Raw genomic sequence first — 11,622 nt, forward strand, 5'->3', positions numbered from 1 at the left:
CGTTTTCCTTGGTGAAGGCTATATCGTGCCCTTTTCTAATTCAGTGCTGACATACGGAGAAAGTTTTGAGAAATTCATCCTGTGCTCTGTTAACTCTGTTGCATAGAACAACACAAATGAAAATTTGTTTAGTGAGTATTCTTTACACTAGGAAACTGCAGTTAGCCTTCTTGTTAATGATCTCTATTCTGCTATTGCATGGTTCCATGGGGGAAATATTTAAAAAATAACTTTCCATATGCTAATGTGAAGTGAAGTGCTTAATGATTTTGCTTCAGATTTACTTTCATAATCCAGAAAGCCTATAATGCACTTATCTCCAAAATCCTTGATTTCTTAGATTCATTGTTCACATAAATCATATAGAAAAGCCAGTATAGAGGAGCTAATTTTAGATATATCCCGTAGCTAGAAATGAGGGCTTTATTTGATCCTCTGAATGTTTAGAAATGCAAAAATTAAGCTTCATGATAATCTTTTATGGTTTTTTTTTACAACTCTTCAGCATCATTCCCTCTAACAGAAAATTTAGGAGCTTGAGTGTTGACAAGATTAGGGCCACAGTGGGACTACTGAGAATTTTAGAGCAAGGCAGCGCTTTTTTTCTAAAAAAATGTTTAGGGGTACTCTCATTTTCCTACTCATATTGAAATATTGCCCCTCAACGAGGCCAAACTTAGATTACAACTTAGATTCACAAAGGGGTATGCATACCTCTGCGTCCCCCCCCCAAAAAAGCACTGGAGCAAGGTATTTGAAAGTGACTGAGTGGCAAAATCAAAACAGATTCCATTATACTTTCCCAATTTTGGCTGCAGCTCTAGTTACCACAAGATTTTTTGGCATTCCTAAAACCAGTTGGGCTTATTGCTTATGCCTAAGGAATTGCTTATAGCACATGATGCAGGTTTAAACAGGTCTGATCCTGTACCATGTTTGTGTGAAAGTCTGTCCAAGGCCATTTTTAAGCTGCTCTGGGCTTCTTGGAGGAAACATTTGTCCAATTATATGTAGTTGCTTGTACATATTGGGTTACTTATGAACAGTCTCGAAGAACACATATTTTAAAACATGGCACATTAATAAATAGTTGTATTTATTAAGTTTTTATACAAAATAGTCCCTCCCTATCCATAGCTCATATCAAACATAACAAAATACAAGAACTGTTTTTTGTTGTTTTTTATCACGGAGAAAAATAGTATTGCTTGAAAGATGTCTTATCAGCAGTCATACTAGTAATTTGAAGACTTCTACATCCTCTTCAAAGGCTCTCCTTTCTTCTCCTGCATTTTTCTAAACTCTGACAAAGAATCAGCTGGTAAAGATGGCAATGAATAATGCATCTTTCATTCCTACGGGCTGAAAGTTGCTGTTTAGTGGGCAATTACAACACCTCTGTTACATACTGAATCTTTGTTGTGCTGTTGGCCAGGATGGAGAATTGGTCAGGTTGTCCCCGTCTTCCTTCTGTAACAGGAGTGCTTGTAGAGGGCATTGTCAGTGGCAGCAACCAGTGGCAGCAACTAATGATTGCTCATTAGATTAAGTACACTATGCATGTAGTTTTTCATCTGCAGTATATTATCCTCCATGCCTCAATATGCAAATTCTACACTTTTTGCAGCTGAACTATTTGGTTGTAGAAAGACTTCTCTTCTCAGATTTTCTCAGCTTGAGTTTTTGTGGTAGAGAGAGAAGCTAAATCTCAAACCACATATTATCAACTTCTTATTTTAAACAGTGGTATGGGGGGCGTATTTTGGGAACTTGCCTTGATCATGACAAAATTCTTCTTTCCTTCAACAATTTGAGAGTCTGATTGATCATCTATAGGGTTGGCAGTTTTTTTAAAAAAAACAATAACTTTTTCATCTCCTTTATCTTCTGCCAGAGATGGTCAATTTCTCCAAGTTCAAGCGAAAGCTAGTTGAACATTTCTCCCATTTTTTCAATGACTCAACTTAATATGAATAACAGTTTCTTATTAAAATGTTTCAATATAAATTATTACTAGGCCGTGCAATGGTAAGAGTCCTTAAAACCATGCCTGTGGTTTCAATCACAGTGGAGTCAGCACACCGAACAGCCATTCTCATTGTCCCTAGTTTCCGGTAAAGTTCCTTCACTTTCCATACCAAACATTTCCAGTGCATCTCTGCTGCTATAGAGCGCATTACTTGAGGCTTCTGGGCCGAGAAGCAATTTCCCATACGTTCTATAATATGGAAAATAACCACTGTCGGAAGGTGATTGCCCCAGGTTTAAAATTTCATCAAAGAGAGAGAGGTCAGAATCGCAGGACTCAACAATGGAGTCAGTTAATACTTGGTTTTCAGTGAACTGAAGACTCTCAGAACATTGGCTGGTATCCTCTGATGTTTCACAGTTTTCCTGAATATCCTGAAAACATAAAGGGGTGCGTGGTCAAAATTCATGGATTATGTGAACTAAGGACCAGTCCCTAATAACTGTGGACTACTTTGGGATGCTCTTTCAGAAATCTATGGGCCTCAGATCTGTGAAGTGTGAGTGTTGGAACCTCTCTGTCATTATTATTTATGTATCTCTAATGGGCATGAAAATATTGTAACAAATAATGAATTTGACAAAAGAAGCAATAATTCTTCCAAAATAATAAACAGATAAGAGTATAGAGTTGCCAGGGAGTGGTTAGACAACCTTACACCTCTTGCCCACTTGCATATTGGCTTTTCTCTTTTTAAAAAAGACTACAGGTGTTTTAATGCACATATTTATATGAAACATTTAGTTGGCCCTAAATCTCACAGGTGAACAGCGACAAATATTATGTCCTGCCATCCATAAAGCTAATATAATAATAATAATAATAATAATAATAATAATAATAATAATAATAATAATAATAATAATATAATAATAATAATAATAATAATAATAATAATAATAATAATATATAATATATCTGCTCTGGACGGCACCCAATCGAATATGAAAAACACAGTACGGCATTAAACATTAAAAACTTCCTTAAACAGGGCTGCCTTCAGATGTCTTTTAAAAGTAAGATATAAAGGGAATTCTTGTATGATACTGGGTTCAGTGTAAGATTTGGCCTTTCTTGTACTTACAGGACCGTCAGATACTTCCTCAGTTTCACAGCTAATTTCACTCTTGAGTTCCTCTGCATTGTTTGCCACACTCCCTTCGCTCTCTGCTCTACTGTGTACTTCACTGGGAAGATCTGAGCTGCCAAAGTGTTCCTCATATGTTCTATAATATGGAAAATATCCCGTGGTGAGACTCACATCCTTTAGAGGCTCATCTTCATACTTAGGATTAAAGACACAGCCATCACTTTGAACTTCTTCTCCTTCTGCGTTCTCATGGCTCAGTTCTATATTTACCTGCAGAGGGATTTCCACAAGGTTTGAGTATGTCCTGTAATAAGGTATGAACTCATTACAGGGCGCCACATCACTTGAGAAGAACAAATCATTAAAAAAGGTCCACTCAGTGTTGAAATCCTCAGCACTATTCTCAGCTGACTTGGAGGTTTCTTGACAGGAGAGAGTTGGTGCTCTTTCCTTTCTTTCTTTCAAACTTTCTTGGCTTTTCTAGAAAGAAAATGACAAAGGTTAACGTACTGAAAGGTCTGCAATCATAATTTCAGATATCAATGATCTATTATCTAATAACAATGATTGATTTTGCACACATAAGCAGAGATGTAAGAATACATTGTTTTCCATTCCTCCCTGTAACCATCTCATGCAACACTGTTTCCACTCTGCTGCAGTTCGTCCTGTGCCGAAATCAATATTACATCTCTGAACATTGTGAGATGGGGAGAGGGCTATCACTCAGTGCAGAGCATCTCCTTTGCATGCTAAAGGTCCCAGGTCCAATTCCTGGCATCTCTAGGTAGGGCCGGGTGAGAAACCTGCCTTAAATCCCAGTGAAGCATCTTTTGCATGCTGCTGAGCAGAGAGCCAGGCACGCACAGAGAGGGTCTCTTGGAGGTTGCTGTAGAGAGGGAGGGGCCTGACATAGAGGGCTAGGGAGTGAAAGGGGAGCTACAAGCCAGTCTGGACAACAGTGTCACTAAGACAGGAGCAACCTTTAGAAGTCTGTGTGTGTTCTTTGTTCTGTTTTCCTTCATAAAGAAACTAACTGTAAGTTACCCAAGTGTTTCACTCTTTCTCTCTCATCTGTGAATGACCTGCTCTCCTTGTCGGCTCCTTGACATTGAAGGACTAGGTCCTGGAGGGTGCCTGCACTTCTTTCACAGAATTGGAGGAGGCCGTACCTCCTTTGACTTCAACCTTTTCTTTAACTTCCCAGTGTTCCTCCAGGGTGAAATCCCATTTTTCTGTTTCCTCATGAATCGGCAGCGTGCTTTCTGCTTATAATTCCTTTCATCCTGGGTTACTTTAGCCTCTGAGTTGTCCTCCTCCTTCATCGTGTGTAGCTTTAAGGTGGAAATAAACAAAAAGGTCATCACGTGTGTGCTCCATGAATTTAGTCACCAAAACCAGACGCTAATACCCATAAAATCACAGTCAGGCTACCCCCACTGAGACACTTTTACTATGAAACTAGCTAACTACAAATCCATGCAATGGGTAAGAGGTTGGCAGCACAAAGCCTCTTCTTCTACCAGAGGGGAGGAGTTGTGAGTGGGAGCCGGTTCCAGCATTGGCAGGGGGGCATATTCGGCCCCCTGCGTCAGTTATTCCGGCTGCCGCGCCGTGTCCTTCAGCCAGCCAATAGGGCTGGCTTGGGGGCGGGGTTTAGCTGTGTTTAAGTGGCCGCAGCAGCGCCGTGCCCCTCATTCCACTTCCTGAATTCGACGGATCACCCGCCCACCCTCCCTTTAGGTCACATCTATGCTTTTGACCTTGCTATGGACTTTGGTTGGTTGCCTTGGTTGCCCAAGGGGCCTGGTAGGAATTTTATCCATTTGGCAAATTGGCACCAGCCTCTTGGTTTTTGCCTACCTCATAGCAAATCATCACAACTTTTCGAGTATTGGCGGTTAGGCATTGGAATATGTGTGGTATGTTGGAGGGCAGGTTGTAGCCATCACCTACCCCTCCCCTCATTGGGTATTCCATTAAAGGGATCTGGCAGTCGTGGATCCTGTCCAATGCCCTGCTGGTGGCTAGGGCCATGGCACGTCCCCCAGTGACATCAGGGGAAGCTTCCAGTTGTATTTGCATCAACAAGCTCCTCCTACTGGTTGTTAACCCTTGAATGATTCCCCGCTGAGCAGGGTGGAGTCATGTATAGACTGTTTGATGCCTAAGCCAATACCACTCACATGCTGAAACCAATAAAGTTGTGGCCTTCTTTAGCCCATTAACCTAAAATACTTGTGTCCTTGTGTTTTATTTATCACTAAGCAGGTGGCAGGTCCTCAACTCACAAAAGGAAAGACTGAAGGACAGTTTGGCATGACAAGGACCTTCTAGTTCCTCTGGTTTGCAATAATAGAAGTGTTGCAGCCCTAAGGGGATTCCAGGAGGGTTTCAATACACCTTTGCCCATAAGCAATGCAGAAAAGGGTTTTAGTCCCTGGTGCTTTTCTGAGGATTTTGTGATGCTGCCTTTATCAGCACAACTGGAAAATCAGGGATGACTATTTTTATGATTATTTACTAAATGCATCCATTGCTTTTTCTGGCCACAGGCAGCTCAAAGCGACTTTCCAAAAGTGTGGGATATCAATAACTTGGTGTAACATTGTGTAACCTTTCAGAAAACAAATCAGAACAAATTATCAATAACAGTCAACATTGTACAACTTCCTGCAAACTTTGTGCAGACATAACAGGCGAAAACTCCATAAAAAGGCCATCTGGAAGCGCCCTGAGTCATTGGTCCAAATGCAACCAGTCAAAATCATGGCCAAATCCCTATACTGCTAGAACCCTGAGCTAACCAACCCAAACAGCTCTTTTTGCTTTGTACCTTCAACCCATCTAATGGCAATCTAATGGCAATTCTGAACCCCATAACATTATGGGGCTTCACTGAACCTTCTCACAAAGACTTACAACTAAGCTCTCTGCAATATTTAAAAAAGTTGCTCCTATTTATATTAATCTAGCTGCCTGTTTAGCTGATTTGTCATCATTCATATGCTGTATAAAAAGATAAAAACATTTCACTCCTTTAATTTCCCCAGAGCTGACACTGTTTTCTCATTTTTCTTGATCAGACCCATCACCCTTCAGCAAAGTTAGTGTATAAAACAGAAGCCTTGGTTTTGTAACCTTTGTAAACATTGAATTCATTCCACGTTCCCATTTTGGTTGTTGCTGCTCTTCCCTTTTCTTACTCTGGGAGATGCACGCATGACTCAGCTCCATCCCAACAGGATGTAACACATTCCGTCTTCCACCCACTCTTTGCATAATATGGTCCCATTTGGCATCATTCTCCCAAACAAGTTAAAAATGCACTTGTTTGTGCATACAGGCTTTGGGGAAAGGGGACTGGGACTGTTATTTCCCTCCTGCTGTTTTGTATAGTTATACTGCTATCCTGATAGTATTTTTGTGCAGCTGTTTAAAATGTTTAAACTGGATTGCTGGGCTAGATGGTCCTTTGGGCCCCTTCCAACTCTACAATTCTGATTCTATGTGTATGCCACTCTGGGTTCCTATGGGAGGAAGATGTTAGAATTCCTGCTCCATGATTGCAGTCATGGGATTTTTGTCTATCACATGATGGTATGTATTTTGACTCCACAGAGTGGGAAGTGACGGAGACAGGATGTTTGTGTTACTGTGCTTCAGTAGGGTAAAAATATAATGAATAAATATAGATACCACATTATGTCATTATAGAAGGCCCATGCATAGCTTTTCATAGCCTTTCCTATGTCTGCTCAGTTAAGCAAACAGGAGGATGCAGCGATCAGTGGCTATGTTCTACCTCCACTGCATGCACTGGAAGAGGAGTGTGGGGGGAGCGCACCACTCCTGGCAGCGCACTCCCGGTGCAGTGCCATCGCGGCTGCCCTCCCGCCCCTGCCACCCCCCCAGGACACGTGCCTGCCCCCCCTGCCTGCTCTCCGCCCCACGGTGCCGGTGCATGAAGCTCCACCACTGACTGCATGCCTCTGAAAGCCCATTGCATGGAGACAGTGCAACTGTGTCTTTCTTGCGGTCCTCTCACAGACATCTGGTTGGCCAGTGTGAGAATATGATGCTGGACTAGATGGGCCATTGGTCTGATTCAGAAGGGTTCATATGTTACACTACCATATTCTGGAACTGCTGGGTGTACATATCCTGAAGCCGAGAGGAAGCACATAAATGTGTATGCAATAGGCAGGGCTGGCCCAAGACATTTTGGCACCTGAGGCAGACCACAGAAGATGCCTCCCTCCTTGCTGGGGAAGAATAGGTGAGTGAATATCTACATCAGGAAGAAGGGGAGAATAAAGATCTACACTTGCCTCTCCTGTGGCTCCTGCCACCTGAGATAGTTGTCTCTCCTTGCCTTTTGAGTGGACCGGCCCTGGCAGTGTAGGTATGATCAGTAATGGTAGACATTTCCACCACTGTGCTGCTCCTGCCCTCCCAGTGAGCAGTAGCAACACAGGCGACAGGAGGTCAGGAGAGCACTATCCCCTGCAGCTCATTACTGAGTATGTTACAGTCAATTATTATTATTATTATTTTTAAAAACCCCACTCCTATTGATTTGAATGGTAGAGATTTAAGCATGTGCTCAATGGTCTCACTGAAATCAATGGTGCTTAAATGTGCTTTGTTTGAATTGTTTCTTGGTTGTGTCTGTGTGAGGCTGTATGATATGGAATATAGGAAGCTGCCTTATACTGAGTCAGATAATTAGAATCATAGAATCATAGAGTTGGAAGAGACCACAAGGGCCATCGAGTCCAACCCCGTGCCAAGCAGGAAACACCATCAGAGCACTCCTGACATATGGTTGTCAAGCCTCTGCTTAAAGACCTCCAAAGAAGGAGACTCCACCACACTCCTTGGCAGCAAATTCCACTGTAGAACAGCTCTTACTGTCAGGAAGTTCTTCCTAATGTTTAGGTGGAATCTTCTTTCTTGTAGTTTGGATCCATTGCTCCGTGTCCGCTTCTCTGGAGCAGCAGAAAACAACCTTTCTCCCTCCTCTATGTGACATCCTTTTATATATTTGAACATGGCTATCATATCACCCCTTAACCTCCTCTTCTCCAGGCTAAACATGCCCAGCTCCCTTAGCCGTTCCTCATAAGGCATCATTTCCAGGCCTTTGACCATTTTGGTTGCCCTCCTCTGGACAGTTTCCAGTTTGTCAGTGTCCTTCTTGAACTGTGGTGCCCAGAACTGGACACAGTACTCCAGGTGAGGTCTGACCAGAGCAGAATACAGTGGCACTATTACTTCCCTTGATCTAGATGCTATACTCCTATTGATGTAGCCCAGAATTGCATTGGCTTTTTTAGCTGCCGCGTCACACTGTTGGCTCATGTCAAGTTTGTGGTCAACCAAGACTCCTAGATCCTTTTCACATGTACTGCTCTCAAGCCAGGTGTCACCCATCTTGTATTTGTGCCTCTCATTTTTTTTGCCCAAGTGCAATAGTTTACATTTCTCCCTGTTAAAGTTCATCTTGTTTGTTTTGGCCCAGTTCTCTAATCTGTCAAGGTCGTTTTGAAGTGTGATCCTGTCCTCTGGGGTGTTAGCCACCCCTCCCAGTTTGGTGTCATCTGCAAATTTGATCAGGATGCCCTTGAGTCCATCAATTGCCCTTGAGTAATTGATTGACCTAGCTCAGGATTACCTGCACTGATTAGCGCAGGCATAGGCACACTCCGGCTCTCCAGATGTTTTGGAACTACAATTCCCATCATCCCTAGCTAACAGGACCAGTGGTCAGGGATGATGGGAATTGTAGTCCCAAACATCTGGAGGGCCAGAGTTTACCTATGCCTAGATTAGCAGCTTCTCCTCTGGGTTTCCAACAAGTTTATTTCCCAGCCCTGCTTTGAGATGCTGTGAGTTGAACCTGCGACCTTTGGCATGTGTTCTGGAAGGATAAAAACAAAAGACCACACTGCTTGCATTTATGCATGAGAGTGATAAAAGCACCTCCATTGTCTTCTCTTCCTTTTCTAACAATTCCTAGCAGCTACACTGGATGCGATTCCTTTCCAGATGTAACAGTAACTGAAATACACCAACGCTCGAACAGAAAGTCACATTTTTGTAAGGTCTATCTTTGATCTACTAGTGTTTGAAGATTTTACATCCACACCAACTCCCAAGTGGGTTCTTCTCTTTCAAGCCAAAGACTGTTCTCCAAGAAATGTTTCTTTGAAGGCAACTTCAGGGCATCCTATAAAGACTTCACAGAGCAAAGGCCCACACATTTCAAAATAAGCTAGAATCATTGGAGGATGGAGAGGATAAAGCCATTTTCTGAACTCAGGAAATTCTGGTTATATTGCTTCCTTTTTCTTTCTTTAGACTATTCCTAATTTTGTATCTCAAACATATGCCAATGAAGTGTGGGTGTGGGCATAAGAGGAGTGTGTGAGAGATTTACAAGGGACTCATAGATATATTCAGCTTTCGCCTTTTCATAGCTTACCTTCTGTCAAGCCACAGACCTATGAATAGTAGAAGGATTCAGTCATGACATCAAGACGGCAGTTTGTTCTCTCCTTTGGTGAGGTCATAAGTAAGGTTCCAAGAGGCTTCCAACAAGACCAGCTGCATGGAGATTGAGACGAAGATCAGACGATTCCCCATTTTCCTTTCCTCACATTGTGTCTGACCATGCCATATTCCTTGATAATAAGAAAAGGGCCGTTAAGCTTCAGATAATCTTCTTTTGGACCCGATCCTTGTTGTATTTCTTCAAGAAACATTATTATACTGGAACTTTGAAATCTCTTGTTCTGGTTAGGTACAAAGTTAGGTACAAAGATACAACATGGTGGCATGATGTGAGACCGATAATGCTGGGTGTTTGCTGAACTACCGATATGCAACCTCTCATGTATTGTGCAAGTGTGGTGGTTCAGTATCAATGCCACACTATGCCTGAATTGGTTGGACAGAGAAAACATCCCTCTTCAGCAATTTGGGCTATTGCAGCAAGTTACCCCTACTGGATCGCACACAAGGCCCAGCCTTTTAAAAATTGAAACTGGACTGGGGGCCTGTTTGGCATGCGGCGGAGAAGCTTACCTAGTGTTACCAGTATATAGATAATTAAGATGGACTCAGATGGACTGGGTTCAATTTTTAGTGAAATATGAAGCCTTTTAGATTGCCTTCAATAAGTCACTTATCTCCCTGCCTTTTCTACCTTACAGGGTTCTTGTGATGATGAACTGGGATCTTTCATGCACCTGTAAATATAAATACAAACACATTTTCAACCACTTGATTATTATTACTTCTTAATGTTCAGTCCATTCAGTTTACAGGTCCACCAAAAGCGGTTTTATCCATTGAGATTGTGGGTTACTCAGAACTTAGCATACCAGGTGCTTTGGGGTGAGATGGGGCGAGGCATTGCATAACATTTGTAGGCAAGACAAAATAAATGTATGGTGGATCCCTTCAGATGTTTAGGTTCCATGTGTTACTGGAAGGCTCACTTCTTTTTTTGGAAAAGTTTTCATGTCCATCAGTCCATTGCAAAAACACAATAATACTTTAATATTAGCCTGGTCAACAGCACAATCTTTCATTGTTTTTCTTAGTATAACTTCCAGATTTTTGTTTGGAAATACATTCCAAGCTATTCCATCTATGTTCACAGCTGGCTAAATAATTCCAACTCCTTCTTGAATAGAACAGGGTGTTAGTTTGGGCTAAAACAACACAGCCCTCTTTAAATGTACAAAAAGTATATGATGAACTTCAAAGAGAATCACCAGGTACTGAACAAACTACTGAAGATCAAACCCTGGATGGAAGCAGATTATTTCTGTGCAAGGAAACAACTGCTTGATTTCTGTTAGAAATCAAGCCATTATGACCAATGGTTAGGGAGGACAGGAGTTGTATCTGAACAACATCTGGAGGGACACAGATTCCCAATCCTTTATTTAGATCTTTAAACTACAAATTGATAAAAAGCAGGGAGGGGGGCATCCATCCTTTTATAGTTAAAACAAGCAAATCATCAGTTATTTCTAAAAATGCATACTTGGCAGGAAGGGAAAAAATCTGTCATGGAAGAATGGAGAACCTACTGAAATATTTCAAGTGCCCTCTTGTTCCCTTTAAAACATGGTTGCCATTAATTCTGTTCTTTTTCAGGACAGAATAATGGGTGTAATCTCTCCCACTGACCAGCTGTGACAGCGCCTCTGGTTTAGACCCCTTCTTTAAAACAAAGGCTTCTATTATTATCATCTGATTTTAAAATATGGATGTAGGTTTGTATCTGATACACACAACCCAGGTCAAGTCATAACATCTGTTTTATTTTATTGGTTCTTGTACGACTCTTTCTTTGAAAGGAGATCATTAATTTTCTTCTACATGGAATCCATAAGTCAGGCTTCTCTCAACACAGAGAAATGAGGGAAGTATTTGTTCTTGTGTCTTCTGCAAGGTACACTTGTTCCCCCCTGAAATAGGCACTGTA

General features: G+C 41.7%; 1 protein-coding gene across 2 annotated transcripts; it reads right to left on the reverse strand.

Annotated features, from left to right (window-relative positions):
- Positions 1–1,076: 1,076 nt before the first annotated feature.
- On the reverse strand, positions 1,077–9,687 carry LOC310672160 (uncharacterized protein). Of its 2 annotated transcripts, none has more exons than XM_083428939.1 (4): positions 9,607–9,687; positions 4,292–4,453; positions 3,114–3,599; positions 1,077–2,403 (listed from the first exon to the last, which is right to left on the reverse strand). In XM_083428939.1, the coding sequence occupies exons 2-4, from the start codon at positions 4,442–4,444 to the stop codon at positions 2,074–2,076; spliced, it is 969 nt and encodes a 322-aa protein (XP_083285065.1). In that variant the 5' UTR covers positions 4,445–4,453; positions 9,607–9,687; the 3' UTR covers positions 1,077–2,073. The 2 variants fall into 2 exon arrangements, with proteins under 2 accessions (XP_083285065.1, XP_083285064.1); XM_083428938.1 differs by lacking the exon at positions 9,607–9,687 and adding an exon at positions 9,105–9,470.
- Between the last annotated feature and the right edge of the window lie 1,935 nt (positions 9,688–11,622).

This window comes from Podarcis tiliguerta, assembly GCF_965153285.1.
Source record: "Podarcis tiliguerta genome assembly, chromosome: 2".
Taxonomy (NCBI): Eukaryota; Metazoa; Chordata; class Lepidosauria; order Squamata; family Lacertidae; genus Podarcis; species Podarcis tiliguerta.